At 41.4% G+C, this 17,004-nt stretch overlaps 1 protein-coding gene across 3 annotated transcripts in view; it reads right to left on the minus strand.

Annotated features, from left to right (window-relative positions):
- Window positions 1-330: 330 nt before the first annotated feature.
- Window positions 331-17,004, minus strand: part of LOC107376010 (SH3 and PX domain-containing protein 2A) — a 170,241-nt gene continuing 153,567 nt past the window's right edge. For all 3 annotated transcript variants that reach the window (XM_015944885.3, XM_015944883.3, XM_070542551.1), the window contains 5 exons: window positions 8,654-8,771; window positions 8,243-8,571; window positions 5,757-5,806; window positions 5,268-5,387; window positions 331-5,133 (listed from right to left, as the gene is read on the minus strand). In XM_015944885.3, the coding sequence (XP_015800371.3) occupies window positions 3,211-5,133; window positions 5,268-5,387; window positions 5,757-5,806; window positions 8,243-8,571; window positions 8,654-8,771 (2,540 nt within the window). In that variant the 3' untranslated portion in view covers window positions 331-3,210. The remainder of the gene's footprint in view (window positions 5,134-5,267; window positions 5,388-5,756; window positions 5,807-8,242; window positions 8,572-8,653; window positions 8,772-17,004) is intronic.

Consider the following 17,004-nt stretch of genomic DNA (forward strand, 5'->3'; position numbering starts at 1 on the left):
TTTGAGGGAGCTGAAGGAATCAACAAAATCACAAACTGATTGGGACCTGGCCTTGTAATTATATATTTTGTCCAACAGTGTGGATCTTTATATTTCGTAGCTCATTTAGTATCAGTTGTCTTGTGTTAGCTACAGCAGGTTGTGGTAGAATTGTTAACAGCTGTAATTCTGCTTTCAGCCAGTGGGGTGGTGTGTGTGTGTGGGGGGGGGGCAGGACCCATTCTTAGTGTTGCCGTCAACGGACATGATAAAAACAGTTGTTGGAGGCCAATTAACTTGTGTAAGAACGATCACTGTGACTGGAGAAAAATGACAAAAAAATACTCACAATTGTTTAAAAAGTGCATTTATTAAATTCATTATTTGGCACTTCACTTATTATAACTGGTCACACCTTTAACAAAAAACAAAAGTGAGCATTCCAAAGAAAGTTATGTCAAATTTACTGCCCAGCAGAAATTCAAAACGTTAGTGTCTAATAGAGCAGTTCTGTTCGGAGGTGTTAAAGAAGTCAATTTTACTACAGTTTGGAGCAACGAATAAATATTATTTTCACTGAAGTAAGCTTTAACTTTAGAACAAAAAAGGTAAAATTACAGAAAAGGATGTTTCAACTTTATCAAAATACTGATAACCAGAGATGCTCACAATTAGTTTCCTCAGAACAATATTGCAAAAGGAATTGGATAAAATACTTTACATTAACATGGCATACAGTATAAAGATATATATAAAAACATGCAGCACCGAGATGAGACTAAGGCCAGTAATATACTTGCTTTTTAAGATCGCGTTTAATCAGGTTGCGTCTAATTCACATACTTGCTGCTGCACTGCATGTAGTACTGGAGGATTCCACTAGGGGGCAGAGTGGAGAACTCAGACCAGGCAGAGTCCCGGGTGTGTGTGATACAACAAAAACAAACATGGCCGTCAATAGAAGATGTCAGTAACTGGTTAATTTTGAGCTCACAACTGAAAAAAAATAATAAAATAAAACAGAAGTGGTATCGTAGATGGTATGAAACATCTCTAAACCAGTGGAAAGGGTGTTTCGCCTGTTTGGTCAGCTCCCCTTACTGGTTACTCACATATTGCAGCTTGCAAACATGTTTTGCTTTAAATTTGAAGGAAGCGCAAAAACAACGCTTCAAACTGTTGCAAAGTATGCAAGGCAGCCATGATAGACACGCATATGCATAATTAAAAGCAAATTCAGTGGATACAGAAAGTATTCAGACCCCCATCAATGTTTCACTCCTTGTTAGCCATTTGCTAAAATCAATTTGTTTCTTCATTAATGTACAAACAACACCCCATACTGACAGAAAAACAGAATTTTAGAATTGTTTGCAGATTTATTATATAAGTATTCAGACCCTTGATGTGACACTCCCATTTAAGCCAGGTGTTTTCCATTACTTCTGATCATCCTTGAGATGGTCCTACACCTTCACTGGAGTCCAACTGCATGTGATTATACTAACTGGACTTGATTAGGAAAGCTATACCTGTCTAAATAAGACCTTACAGCTCACAACGCATGTCAGAGCAAATGAGAATCATGAGGTCAAAGGAACTGGCTGAAGAGCTCAGAGACAGAATTGTGGCAAGGAACAGATCTGACCATGGTTACAAAAAAGTCTCTGCTGCACTTAAGGTTCCTAAGAGCACAGTGGCCTCCATAATCCTTAAATGTAAGACATTTGGGATGACCAGAACCCTTTCTAGATCAGGCCGTCCAGCCAAACTGAGCTACCGGGGGAGAAGAGCCTTGGTGAGAGACGTAAAGAAGAACCCAAAGATCACTGTGGCTGAGCTCCAGAGTTGCAGTCAGAAGAAAGTTGTAGAAAGTCAACCGTCACTGCAGCTCTCAATCAGTCAGGGCTTTATGGCAGAGTAGTCCGTCGGAAGCCTCTCCTCAGTTCAAGACACATAAAAGCCCATGATCAGTTTACTACAACACACTTGAAGGACCCCGAGATGGAGAGAAATTAAATTATCTGATCTGATGAGACCAAGATAGAACCTTTTGGCCTTAATTCTAAGCAGTGTGTGGAAAAAAAAACCAGGCACTATTCCTTACTTGTCCAAAACAGTGCCCACAGTGAAGCATGGCGGTGGCCGCATCATGCCGTGGGGTGTTTTTCAACTGCAGGGTCAGGACGACGTTGCAATCGAGGGAACGATGAATACAGCCAAGTACAGGAATATCCTGGACAAGAACCTTCTCCAAAGTGCTCAGGACCTCAGACGGCTGAAGGTTTACCTGCCAACATGACAATGACCCTAAGCACACAGCTAAAACAACAAAGGAGTGGCTTCACGGCAACAACCTAAACCAAGTTGAGCATCTCTGGAGAGACCTAAAAATGGCTGTCCACCAACGTTCACCATCCAACCTGACAGAACTGGAGAGGATCTGCAAGGAGGAACGGCAGAGAATCCTCAAAGGAGTATGAAACTTGTAGCATCCTTACCAAGAAGACTCATGGCTACTAAATCCTGAGCAAAGGGTCTGAATACTCAGGACCATGTGAAGTTCAGTTTTTCTTTTTGAATACAACCACATACATTTCTAAAATTCTGTGTTTTTCTGTCAATATGGGGTGCTGTGTGTACATTAATGAGAAAAAAAAATGTAATTGATTCTAGCAAATGGCTGCAATATAATAGAGTGAAAAATTGGCAAGGGTCTGAATACTTTCAGTGCCCATGGTATATTCCAGCCATAACACAAAGCAGCACTGACAACAGATTTTTTTAAACAAAACAAAAGACGTAGAATTGGCTAATTCAACAGCTCAAGGCATAGTCGATATAATGAGTCACTGCAAACATGCATAACACTGAACATTCTTTTAACATTTAAAAAAAAATACATTATAAACGTACAGAAAAGGGTTTAACAATTAGACACATTAAGACATCTTTCAAGTTAAGTACAAGAGAATACCTTTCAATGTTTCTACTTGTTCCTGGGGCTTTCTTTGGTTATTTTGCTGAACTCGTAGAAGGTAAGTTTACCAAACGAATTTACATTTAAAAAATGCAAAGTAATTTTCATAAAGTGTCCCCAATTTCATTTATTTTAGCTACAATTTTGGCTTACAATTTTATGTTGCTGCTTGTTTTAGTGAAAGTACCAGATTAGACTTATTCACAAAACAATTCCATCTGTTTGACTCTGCAAGACACATGAGGGCATTTCTAGTGCTTTTTCTCAAGGTAATTTGAGGGGACCCATCCTTTTCTTGGTCTGCCATTGTCCAGAAATTTGCAGTACCACCAGCCATTAGGGTTTTTGTCAAGAACCTCCAGATTTGTCCCCTCAGGAAAACCCATTGTCTCCTCGTCACCATGGTAATCTGCAATGGAGACATAAACCTCTCTGAGGTTGTTATGGATGATGTGAGGCTTTGGTTTCACCGTGGATAAGGAGAGGGTATTTTTCGGAGAGCTCAGGCCCAAAGATTCAGAGCTACCAGTACCAGATCTGTTCCTACTGGGTAATGCTATGTTTTGCTGTGTCAGGCCGCGAGGCACCGTACCAAAAGAGGCATTGCGTCGCACGGTGGGACTAGCGCGTGGGTTGTCTGCTGAGTTGAGGGACTCGTTTCTCCTGAGAGAGCCAACAGTGCTGGTACCATCTCTGATTGGGAAAGAAATGAAGACTGATTGTGGTCTCACAACCTGCTGCTGTTTGGTGCTATTCTGCTTCACTGAGCTGAACAAGCTGGTAGGTTTCGAGAGACCACCTGGAGGCTTGGATGGGATTGGTGGAGACTTCTTTAGATTCTGGTTGATGTTGTTCAACACTCGCACCCTTTGCTCATTCTTCTCCAGACTGTTAGATTTGCTGAGAATTCCAGGTTTGGTTGGGGTGTCATCAGACTCATACTCTGCCGTGTCATCTTGTTGCCTGGCAGGCTCTAGGTAATAAGTTGGGGCCCAACCCTCAACATCTCCCCAACGGACATACCACCAGCCACTTTCCTGCTTTTCAAGGACTTCCACCTCCGCACCAGCAGGAAAGCTGAGCTCCGAGTCTTGGGCTTTTTCATAAGGATCGGTTGTGCGATACAAGGTGCAGCCTTCCACATCTGAGTCCCCTCGACTGCCTTTGGAGTAGATGGAGGAGAGATCGGATGTGCTCTGAGAAGAGAAGGAGTCTTCTGAGGAAATGACTGAAGCTGTCTCGGAGTCCTCACCTTTATTTTTCGTGCCATTCTTCAGCTGACCTGTTGGTCTGAGCTGTCTCCTTAAGGTGCTGATGTCCATCTTCTCTGCACTGGAAGCTTTGGCTAACTGTGGTTTGGGCCTGACTACAGGCCTTGGCTTAAAGGAAGCTTTGGAGGAGGAAGTCTTGCTCTCCTCGTGGTCTTTTTTAGGTTTGAGTGGGTCTGGGGTGGTCTCAGTGAAGACAGATTTTTGACATGATGCCTTCTCAGATTTTGTTGAATTTTGGCTCCCATTCAAATTGCTCTTAAGCCTGTTACCAGCAGGTCTGAATCCACCTGAGACAGGGTTTGCAGTTTTGCCATTTTCTGACAAGACACTTGTCTTGGAGGAGTTTGAGTCTCTGCTGCACTGCCTCTCTGGAGTCCCCGTAAAGAGCTGGAAGCCATCATTCTCATAGATGCACTCTTCTTCTCCCTCTTCCGCCCGCTCTGCTTCATGCCCATCCTCAAACGATTCACCCAACTTAAAGGAGGCACTGTGGAATGATGAAGCTGGGGAGGGCTTGGAGGAAAGATGGGATCCCTTTTCAGATGCAGTTTCCTCATTCTTTACATCCACCAGGGAACCTCCTGCCCGCAGAAACTCAAACTCGGACTCTAAATCCAGATCACCAATGGCAGGGACATCATATTCTGGCTCTTCATGAAAAATCCCTCCGGGTGACACGGGAGACTCTGGGGCCTCAGATCCAGGGCTGCTAGGAGGTGCTGTCTCGACAGAGTCCTGCTTTTTGACAGGAGGAGCAGGAGGGGGAACCTTTGGGCGGCATAGAGTGCTTGTTCTTCGATTCAAGTTGGGCTTTTTACGTTTATCAATGTAGGAGCAAGGAGCCCAACCCTCCTTTTCACCTATCTGAACATACCACCATCCACCAGAATTCTTCTCAATAACCTACAATCACAAAAATTAAAGATTTAGTGGCAAGTATGTGGCAATGCCTAAACAAGTTAAGTGATGATGCAAGAAGTTCATGGTTGATGTTGAAGTGATCTTCTTTCCTAAGATTCTATTTATAAAGGGCTTACCTCTGCTTTCTGCCCTCCATTAAAACTGATGCCATCAGATATGCAAGACTGGAAATCTGCAATGGTGTAGTACTCTGCTTCAACTGTAGGTGGCTCTGGAGGGGAGGGCAACTGAAACCCCTGAGTGGAAAGGAAAGGATTGTCCTTAAACATGATTTTACAGATTAAAAGACGCAATCGTTTTAGTAGGCCACATTAACTTAAAGCTTAAGTTCACAGTAATGCATTGGAGTTTTTACATACAACTGACAAGAAGCACAACATTCCATATTTTGGTTTTAAATTTGTTGGTGGCAAATGTAATCAATTATTGATCAGTTAAAAAAAGCAATGCAAATGTTTAGCCTTTGGTGGATTTACGTGCTTTTAAAATCAGAAACATACACAAACAACCAAACTGTTTAATTTATTCACAATCTGCTAAGATGATTGTTAGTGATCAATAATTATAACAAGATGACCAGAAGCATGTTGACCATGAGCTCTCACCAGGGTTGCATCTCTTCGAGGAGGAGGTTTCTGCCTGAGAACAGGAGAACCTGTGGGGACAAAAACCATGAAGCCAAAATTTCATAGTAGATATTTGATATTTTAAAATATAATATATTAGCTTTATTGTCATTGTAACATATACAATGAAATTAGGTGCAACACTAAAATATATAAAACATCCCTATATTATATAAAACGTTAAACCCTAAATATAGACAAATAAGACCAAGACGTTAAACTTTAAAATGCATAAACCACTAAAACTACTACAACCAAGGCACCTGCTAAAGTCCATTCAGCGACCGTTCAGAACTCTGACAGCTGAAGGAAAGAAACTGTCTTTCAGCCTGCTGGTTCTTGTTTTGATGCTCTAGTATTTTTTCCCAGAAGGCAGCAGTTGGAACAGATTTTGAACAGGGTGGTAGGGGTCTATTGAGATTTTCACTTCTTTACGGCGGCAGCAAATTGTGTGCTGGTCATCCAGGGAGGGCAAGGGACAGCCAATGATCTGTGGTGTGTTAAAGATCTCTTGTAGCCTCTTCCTATGGGCCATAGTCCAGCTGGAAAACCACACACCCAAGCAGTAACACAGGATGCTCTAAATAGAGCACTGGTAGAAGGACACCATCAGATTTAGGATGAATGTTATTTTTCCTGAGAACTCTGAGAAGAGTCTCAGCTGGGCCTTCTTTGCTATATCTGCTGTGTTGACGTCCCAGGTCAGCTCCATTAAGTGAACTCCCAGGTAGCTAAAGACGGACTCATGCTCCACATAGACTCTTGAATAGAGAGTGGCTGAAAGCCTGTTGTCTTCTTCCTGGAGCAGATTATTCTCTGATCATCATGGGGTCTCTACACCGGAGATGAGCCCCACCACTACAATGTCACATATGCTGTTTTTACAGGACCATAGCGTTTGCAAAACGGGATTTGCCGTGGCTCCCTGGGGAGGATAAAGGTCGTTTATAAGATCAGACCGTGGCGGTAATGTGGCGCAATCATGGCAATTTTATAAAGGATTAGGTGATGGTGGCATAAAGGGGGTATGGGGGCAGTCTCTGCGCTACCACAGACTTCCGTTTATCTTGGACATAACTTGCTTTTTATTGCGATTGAAGCCATGATCGTTAAGTTTTTTTTAACAAGCAGCTCCTAAAGGTGTCTGTCCCCATCAGTCCCTGTGCAGTCTCTGGTGATTTGAGCTTCAGCTCTAAAAGAGAGGCTCGTGGAGCGCTGCGGCGCTCCAGTTTGTCATCTCAGCTGATTTTGTTCAAAAAGCAAACCTTATTGCCTGTGTTTACTTTCATTTTCAATTAATTTGCCAGCCGGAGCTCAGCAATAACCCCCCACATCATCATGGCATCTGCCTCTGTTGCGCCAGGGTGCATACGACAGACCATTACCACAATATTACTACCAAGCGAGAATGCCGCAAAATTCGCGCAACGCCATGCCGGCATGGCACGTTTATAGATATATCAATGTGGTAATATTACGCCGATTTACCGGCATGGTGTGTCTTATGAAAGAGGCTATAGAGGGCAGGGACTTAATTGTGGATGTAAAGTGTGAAGAGCAAGGGGCTTAACACGCAGCCCTGAGGGGTGCCAGTGCGAGAGGAGGTGTGGGGCTCCACCCTCACTCTGTTTCTGCTCTGTCAAGCCTGCCGCACACAGGAGCAAACTGCTGAGCTAGCAGTCATTCGAGGCCATTTGCTCAGCAGATTCCTTGATGTGTGCACCTAATTTTCACAGTTTCCTCCCTCACGAGAAGCTGAGGTGAAAATCAAACCGGTTTGATATTTTTCGCCTCACAGGTGACAGAAACTCACCGTGTGTGCATTACGTGAGCTGCCAGCTGAGGCGAAATATTCTAGTTGCTAATCAAAGCGTGTTCTCTCTCTCAAAGCGAGGTATCTGCTGAGCAAACTGTCTTGAATGACTGTTCGCTAAGCAGTTTGCTCTCATGTGCGGCAGGCTTCAGGAAGTCCTTTATGCACATGTGGCACACGGTAGACCCAGGGTTAGCAGCTTGACCATCGGTCTGTTTGGAAGAATAGTATTAAAAGTGGAGTTAAAATTGGCTAAAAAGAGACGTAGAGAGCTCCCCTAGTACTCCACCTGAGACAGGGTGTCATGCAGGACTAGAGCCATAGCGTCCTCAGTTGATCTATTTGCTCTATATGCAAACTGATATGGATCCAGAGAGCTAGAAATGAAAGATGTAATGTGGATTTGTACAAGTCTCTCAAAACATTTCATTAGTGCTACTGGTCTGTAGTCAGTTCTGCCAGTAGGTATATTTCTTCTTTGAAATGTGACCCAGTAAAGACGGGACATTATTTAAAAATGATAGTTTGTCCTCAGCCCAAACACATATTAAGGTGGTATTGACAAAATGTTTCCATGCACAAATGAGGGAATGAGTTTTCATGTACATTATATTTATATGCAAGTCATTTAAAAAAATCTATTTAAACTCACCGATTTCCACCCGATGTGGGGCTATACAGGCTATTGCTGGTGAAGCCGGCTCTGCTTTGCTTTTTCCATCTTGCACCGCATTAACAGGGCTGGAGTCAGCACACAAGATTGGCAAACTTATCTCTTTCCTGGCAATTTGTGGACTCTCTGGAACGCCTTCAGTCTGAACATTCTTCTCGCTCAAAGTCTTCTTGTTAAGGAGGTTGCTGATCTCCATGATGTTTCCAATGATCTCCACTGGGCCAGTGGCAGGCTTTTTACGGGGCGATAAGACATCCTTTACCTTTTTGAGATAAGAGGCTGGAGCCCAACCTTCTTTATCTTGGTACCTGTGTAGAAGGAGACAAAGATAATTTTTTATAAATATAGATATAAGTCTGAGATATCCAAGGCAAGAGAACCGAGGCCTACCTAACAAACCACCAGCCTTCCAGGTTTTTCTGAATGACTTCCACGATGACTCCTTTCTCAAATGCAATCTCATCTTTTCCCTCACTGGAGTAAGGCTGGACGGTGACATACTTCTCTTCTGTCAGACGAGAGAAGAAAACAAAGCTAAGATTTGACATTTTTGGGATTTCTGAAAACAAATGTCGCAAAACAAGAAGGTTAAATGCTCAAAATTATATCTGAAGAGGTTGTCCATTTATACAATAAGGTATTTTTAGAATTGCATCAACTTTGGAATTTAACAAAAACGAAAAAAATAAATAAATCTATATTTTCAGCAGATGACTGTGTGTGTGTGTGTGTGTGTGTGTGTGTGTGTGTGTGTGTGTTTGTGTGTGTGTTTAAATGGGGCGACGGTAGCACATGAGTTAAGTGCTCGCCCCATAATCGGAAGGTTGCAGGTTCGAGTCCCCGCTCAGTCTGTCTCTGTCGTTGTGTCCTTGGGCAAGACACTTAACCCACGTTGCCTGCTGGCGGTGGTCGGAGGGACTGGTGGCACCAGTGCTCGGCAGCCTCGCCTCTGTCAGTGCGCCCCAGGGCAGCTGTGGCTACATCGTAGCTCATCCCCACCAGTGTGAATGTGTGTGAGAATGGGTGAATGACTGGTTGTGTTGTAAAGCTCCTTGGGGGGTTCCAGGACTCTAGAAGGTGCTATATCAAATGCAGGCCATTTACCAAATGTTCTTGGGCCTTTGGGATTTGTCTGTGATTTTCTTTATGAAGCCAGGAGGGCTTTATGATGCAGTAAAGTAAATTACAGCACACAGGAATCCAAGCATTTAAAAACATGCTGTCATCACAGCATGTATTTTCCTGGTGTTACACAGATGGCCTTGGCTATAAATTCTCTGTTTAGTGTTGATTTGCATAAAAAATTGCTATTTTGAATAATGCAGCTGGGCAGAACTGTGAGCACAATGGAATGATCTCCAGTCTGATTTCTAACACAGACCAAAAGCCTCAGAGGGCTCTGATTGAGGAAGAAAAAAGGAAACAGATAATACTTCTGTCATATTCTTTACATTCGAAGCACTGCTGGTGCCTCATTTTTCCTAGTGTTCCAAACAGTCTTTCAGAGGAAGTTATGAGGGCTTATTGTGTCTTTTTCTCATTGCAGAAAATAGATAACATAAATTAAAGACACAAAAGCAGAATGTCGTCCCTTTTTTTATTTGTTCTTCTATGAAGAGATGTTTGACTATAATGAAAAGAATAAAAATAAAATATTAAAATAATCAATTAAAAATTACCAACCAAAATAATTCTCTGTCTATAATTATTTCATTTACGTGGATGTTACTGCACTGATTTGCAGTCAATTTGTTGCTACTGATTTTGCTAAAAAAAATTCCCAAAATATCAAAAAATTTTCTGGACCAACATAGATGTCATTCTTGCAACTTCATGAATCCACCAGGGAAACGAATGCTCAGGGGCCACACTAGCAGCATCCAACGCCTTGTGACAGGAAGCATTTCCTAACTCTGCACATAGTGCTGATTTATGCATTCTCATGGGGACAAGAGGCAGAGCGGAGTCATTGTTTCCTGTTATTATAGCACTCCCAGTCTAAACACAGAGGGATTGGACAAAAAATGATGATGTGATAGTAAACCCATTCATTTAGACAAACAGATTTTTAAACTTTTAATTTGTTTAACTTGGTTGCCTGTTTTTGTCAAGACTGATGGATCTATTATTTTTTATCTCTTTAAAACACTTTGTTTAAAAAAATTCAGCTGTTTCATGAAGGAAACGTCTGAATCAGATGTCTTGTTGACCAGAGCACGCACCATCTGCATCTGTGATATAAATCACTCACATGAAGTCAGCAAAACCATCTAAGCACATTTTTATTCATGTATGGAAACAACTCTCTCCACTCCAGAGAGAAGTGTGCACCACCAGGAGCTAAGTTTGGCCAATCCACTTTTTTCTGACACTAGTCCAAATGCAACTTCTTAGAATAAAAAAAAAACGTGACTATTGCAGGGAGAGTGTTGGGAGGGTTTACACTGAAAATATGATTTCCTTTCTAACTGATTCAGACATCTAGAGAGCTCCTAACTGGTTGCTACAGTATGTGGATAACAGCAAGGCAAATGTCTGTTTCTGCTAGAAAACATACTCATCTACCGTATCTACGCTTCATTTCCTTATAAAGAAAACAAATTCCAAATCCAAAGCCTGTTATGCAACTGCTTTCAGGTGAGTGGGTAATGGTTTCTTTTTTCCTTGTCTTTCTTTTTTCCTGGAAATTAAGATTAGTGATTTTGGCTCATATACGCCTACAATAAAATACTTACAAGGACCAACTGTGTGACATAAATGAAGCTAATAATCAATAATAGGTGCTTGTAAAGATGCGTGCTGTACAATGCTCTCATTTATTTGTTTTTCTTTTGAATAAACATCAGTTAGTGGTTAGTCTTTGCCTTGTGATAAAAGTGTTTGTAGGAGGACAACATGAGATGCAAGACAGACCAAATATGCACATGTGGAGAGGGAAACGTTTAGTCATGTGATGAGTAGATTATATAGACATGGACAAAATTATTGGTACTCTTCGGTCAATGAAAGAAATCCACAATGGTCACAGAAATAACTTACATTCGAAAGAGTGATAATAAATAATAATTCTATGACATTAAACTAAAGTCAGGCATTGCTTTTCAACCATGCTTCAATAGAATTATTACAAATATTATAACTCATAGAACAGGCTTTGACAAAAATGATGGTTTCTCTAGAAAAGACTGAAAATAATGAGATCAAAGGGACATGTTAAGTCAAGATGTGTCCACTAAGTAGCATCACAGGTGTCTACAATCTTGTAATCAGTCAGTGGGCCTATGAATAGGGCTCCAGGTAGTGACTGTGTTGTTTAGTGGCATGATGTGTACCACACTCAACATGGAGCAGAGGAAGTGAAGGAAAGAGATGTCTCAGGAGATTAGAAAGAAAATTTAGATAATTAAAGGTAAAGGCCAAAGACCATCTCCAAGCAGCTAGATGTCCCCGTGACTTACAGTTGCACATTCAGAAATTTCAGATCCGTGGGACTGTAGCCAACCTCCCTGGATGTGGCTGCAGAAGGAAACTGATGACAAATCAAAGAGACGAATAATCCAAATGGTAACAAAGGAGCCCAGAACAACTTCTAAAGAGATCCTAGGTAAACTTCAAGCTTAAAGAACATCAGTGTCAGATCACACCATCCATCGCTGTTTGAGCCAAAGTGAACTAGATGGGAGAGGACCAAGGAGAACACTATTGCTTAAAACAAATAAAAAGTCAGACCGGAATAAGCCAAATTACACGTTGACAAGCCACAAAGTTTCTGGGAGAAGCCCTATGGTCAGATGAGACAACAAAGGAACTTTTTGCAAAGGCACATCAGCTCTATGTTCACAGATGGAAAATGAAACACATCAAGAAAACAACAGTATCTGTTATGGAAAAACTTATGTTTAATAATCCCTGATCTTGGACTCAATCAATTGAATGTAAATGTATTGCTCTATGCCTCTCTGCATGCTCACACACACACACACACACACACACACATTCTTGACTTCCCACACACACACACACAATCTTTCCCTCTATAAATAAACTCTGTGACCGGATGTTCGGTGCATTTTGCCTCGTGCATCTGCCACAGTTATAACTGTTTGACTTGTTGTTCATTGTCTCCCTTTTCTCTCCGACTATAGGAAATGGGTTATTGATAAACATATTGATAAAATCCATGACATTCTTTGGTCCTTCGAAAGCCGGGGTCCCATCATCTCACGGCGCCAGCTCCTGGCGCCGGAAAACTGTCGACAACCTAAATCTCCTCCGGCGCTGTGCTTTTGCTGGGGGTTGGTGTGAGGGTCTTGATGTCATTGGGAGGGTTGCGGATCCACGAACTACTCAAGTCCGAATGGAGAGATTCGGTGAGACAAGTTTGTTGTTATTGTTGTTGTTGTTTTGTGGTACCGAGAGAAATCCAAGGTTAAATTGGTTTTGGGGCCTTTTAGCCAGAAAATATAAACGCTGACAGATTTCTGGAATGCTGTTTTGGTATAGTCAGAGAGGAAGATAAACAGATTGCGGAAATGCTCCATTGGCTTGTTTTTTGGGGCATTTTTGCCGAAATATAAACGCAACCCTGGTGTGATGAAGTCATTTCAAACGTGAAATGAACGTTAAATCAATGGACCAGTGTGGTAACTAAGAGGTTAAATTGGGTTTTTGAGCGTTTTTGCCATGAATAGAAATGCAACTCTGTGGTTATCTGTGTCTTAGATGTTGTCTGCTTAATTGTTGTTTGGATAAATGAGAGAGTGTCTGGACTTGCTTATTCATGTAGAAAGAAGGATATGACAAATCATTTGCACACGTTTCAAGTTGGTGGTCAGGTTTTAAACTGGTTGGCTGATAAGTGAGTCCCACTGTGTTTAGAGACACAGTTGGAGGGCGGATTCGTAAGCCTGAATCAGACCTCATGCCGATGAAGAGACAGTGTGGTATCTATATGGGGGAAAAAGAACTCACAAAATATCTTTTGAGTCACAAATGTATTATGCTTACGAGGAAGCACAGAGCGGTGGAGAGAAAAAAGGGTTGAAAATGTGAAACAGAGAGGAGGCAAGGCCTGCCTAAGAAATCAAAACAACCGCAGCTGTTCTCTGAGTCTGAGCCACCAAGGTCATTTGCGGCCTGATGGTTATAACTAGGAAATAAAGATGAAAAATATAATTTGAACAGGTTCTCAAAATTGTGATTTACTTATTTGTTTTTGCTATTAAGCACAGCTGTTGAGTACTTTATTGCATTGAGACCCTCCGTGTGGACTTCTGTAAGTCCAGTCAATATATTTCATGTTCAGAATACATGCTGTCCACTGAGGTGAACATGTAATAAATTATTTGCAAATGATTAAAGGTTATAAACAATATTTGTTGAAATTTGTTTCATTCACACCAAAAAATGATTGAGAATATTTGTTAAGAAATCATGGTTGAAGATTTCATAATTCGTGCATCAAAAGGTTAGACACGACACAAATATTTAATTTCTGGTATCTGGTGATTAAAATAATTGAACTATAAACGGTGTCACTTTTAGTGGCTGAAAGGGAAAGGGTTTTAGTGGAACCCCTCAATTTGGGACATTGACTGTTTATCAGTACTTGGTAGTAGAAAGGGAGCCCAAATAATAGCTAAGTATGTAGGTTTTTTTAGTTGCAACCCTTGGGCTGGGAAATTGACTGTGTGATTTAACATTAATTCCAGACCAACAAAACTATGACATTACAAAACTAGTGACTACTGTCAAATTGCATTTTATCTCCTTATTTTTGTTTTTTAAATCTTTGTCTCGGACATTTTAAAAGACAAGGGAGTTCAGCGGATGACAATTGCACCCGGGTGAACATGAACTGGTGGGCAGTACCTGTTGAATTCAAAACTGCATTTTGAACACTCTAAAAATATCGTTTGTCATTAATTGAATCTTTCTGGCGTCTGTCAAATGTAGGAACTTGTTCAGATCTCCGATTAGCGGGCTTTGTGATTGGAACATGGGGAGAAACAGTCTGGAAGTAAAATTAAATGAGACAGCAGATTAAAGCTGCTCTAGGGAATTTACATTTAAAAAGTTTAAATTGGTTTAATTCTTCATGTATTCCCAGCTTGGGAACTTTCAAATGCTTTGACACAGAATTTCACGTTCCTCTGTGTCTGGGTTAAACAGCAAGGTTGTATCAGAAAAACGTACATATTATAACAGACCTTGGTCTCAAGTAAGACAATATTCTATCAGCCAAGAGGCTGAAGCAGAAATCAGAAAGGTTTTGAGAAATAACTGCTGAATGAAATATAAAACAAAAAAAGTAAATGCTTTAAATTACGGATTATGGCTTTTGTTAGTTGTTTAGTTTGTTTTGGGTTCTTTGTTGTTTTATGCACACTGTGTTGCACAACTCTGCTCCTTGCTGACGTGAACTGGTAATTGCAAGTTCCTTGGGATGGGTGTTTTTCACATGTATGTGAGGTCCACTTTTATCATCGGGTTGGCGCAATGCTTGCCAATATCGGACCCTTTTGTTTATGTTTTGTTTCTGGTGAGCCCTGAGTTGCCTCATGCCTCAAAAGGAGGGAAGGCTGATGACAATTTCCTCACATTATTACACTGCCTGGATGGAATTACTATAAATATTGGATGATAAGGATTTTTGCTGAAAACAATTCAAAATCAACAGTGATCTCCCAGAATTTTCGTGTGCTTTTTCGCCACAGGTCATGAAACCAGGAAAATGGTTTCTGATGAAGGTGCTGAAGCGAAACAGATGGGGCAGCCAGAGGTCAATTCGAAGTACTCCTCATTACTCCTACTGCTGAGAAGATTGCTGAGAGGCCATCTTGGATTCATCTATCCCACTGCAAGCTCGTCAATGTCAACTAACCGCTCTAGCGCGGCAACGAAGTCCGGCTACAAAGGGGTGGACCACCACTAGGGTGCCGTCTCTCAAATCCGGTGAAGATGAGATCAAGATAAGATAAGATAAAGATCTGCTTCGAGCTTGCTGGGTTCACCACATTGTTGATGTTGGTGGTCGTACTCATGGCCCTGCACTTGGTCCGCCTCTCAGCACCTGATGGAACAACTGAGACAGCAGCATTTGAGGGGGTGCTAGAACTGGAGCTGAACTACGGATTGGGGTTCCTCCCTGACCACGCACCTACAGGACAACATAACCTGCATCCACCTCGGCTGAACACCCCCTGGACGCAACTACAACAGGACACAGCGAAGAAGAGATGCTGGGAAGGATAACTACTTCAAGCACCTGCACCCAAATCTCTGGACTGGTTTCATGGCCAAGGACCTGTAGGACTTTTTGGGGACAGGATCAGCTCCCTGACAATTGGACAACTGCCTCGACAAGCCATGGAAGGACCCTGAAGTCTTTCTATTGAGAAGTTGAACTTTGTGCTTCATGTTCCGAACTACGTTATTACGCTCCAGACTTGGACATCAAGATACTTATCAACGTAAGACTGAAACCATCCTGATCAATGGAAGAAGACCCTGACTTCCAAACCCTATTCTCCAAATGGGACTCAGTCCACGGACAGGCCTTTTGATGAACACCTGGTTTGCCTCAGCTCTGCCATGGTTAGAGCTGCATAAATTAATATTACACCTTCATTTTTCCTCCTTCACGAAACGATTTGTCTGCAACTTGGAGCTTTAAACTAAATTCACCAGATGTTTAAATACACCAAACTGTTTTCTGTGTATTATATGGTTTTGCTAACCCTTCCCAATCAGGAACTGCCATAAGTCGTAGAATTGTGCATCACAGTAAATTCATATGTATGAAATAGTTTTTCTTAAGGTTATAATTGTGTTGATTTAGCTGATTCTATTCTCCATGTCTGTGAACTGCTGTAAGATATTATTGTCAGTTGTGTTTGACTTATTGTGTTTATTAATCTATTTGTTCTTATTATTTAGCTGATTTTTGTATTGAACTTTGTATGGAATGATTCTTTGGACAAGTTAACAGGATTGGGATTACGATCCGCAATAGACAAATGATTGCAGCACCTCATGCTGTGTTTGCCTTATCGTGTTGATTCTGATCTTTTATATCTGATCATAGTGTTCATTACTTTACTTATTATTTTTCTTGTTTTGATGCTTATCATTTTTGTCTTGAGTTAATTAATTTGAAACCTATTGGCCCTTGTGACTACTGAGATGATCACCTTTCCTGGTTTACCCCTTTCTATTACTTTATTTGTGATTGATGTAGCTTTCATAGTTAGTGGTGACAAGTTATGGAAGTGGATAATATTCCTTATTACTTTACTTATTTTGTTTTCCTTATTTTGTTTTGTTTTGTTTTGTTGCATCCCTTTGTTTGGCTATCCTATTCGGATGAACAGGAGGGAATGTTATGGAAAAACTTATGTTTATTAATTCTTGATCATGGACTTAATCAACTGAATGTAAATGTATAGAGCTCCGGACGTCACGCGACTCTCAAAGAGTAGACGCCATGTTGGCAGGCAACAAAGGTAAACAAAATGAACGGGATCGGCTTGGATTTTACTTCGTCGGAGTTTACTTCACACTTTAAAACCGAAGAAATCATTTTATATAGTCAGAAATTAAACAGACTAAACATCTCTGACCCTTACCGTGCCCCTGGGATACTTTTTAAAAATGCCAGAAGCTGTCGGAGCGGACTTCTTACCGGACCTGGCCGGGGAACGCCTTGGGATTCCCCCAGAGGAGCTGGCCCAAGTGGCTGG

This window comes from Nothobranchius furzeri, chromosome 12 (assembly GCF_043380555.1).
Source record: "Nothobranchius furzeri strain GRZ-AD chromosome 12, NfurGRZ-RIMD1, whole genome shotgun sequence".
Taxonomy (NCBI): domain Eukaryota; kingdom Metazoa; phylum Chordata; class Actinopteri; order Cyprinodontiformes; family Nothobranchiidae; genus Nothobranchius; species Nothobranchius furzeri.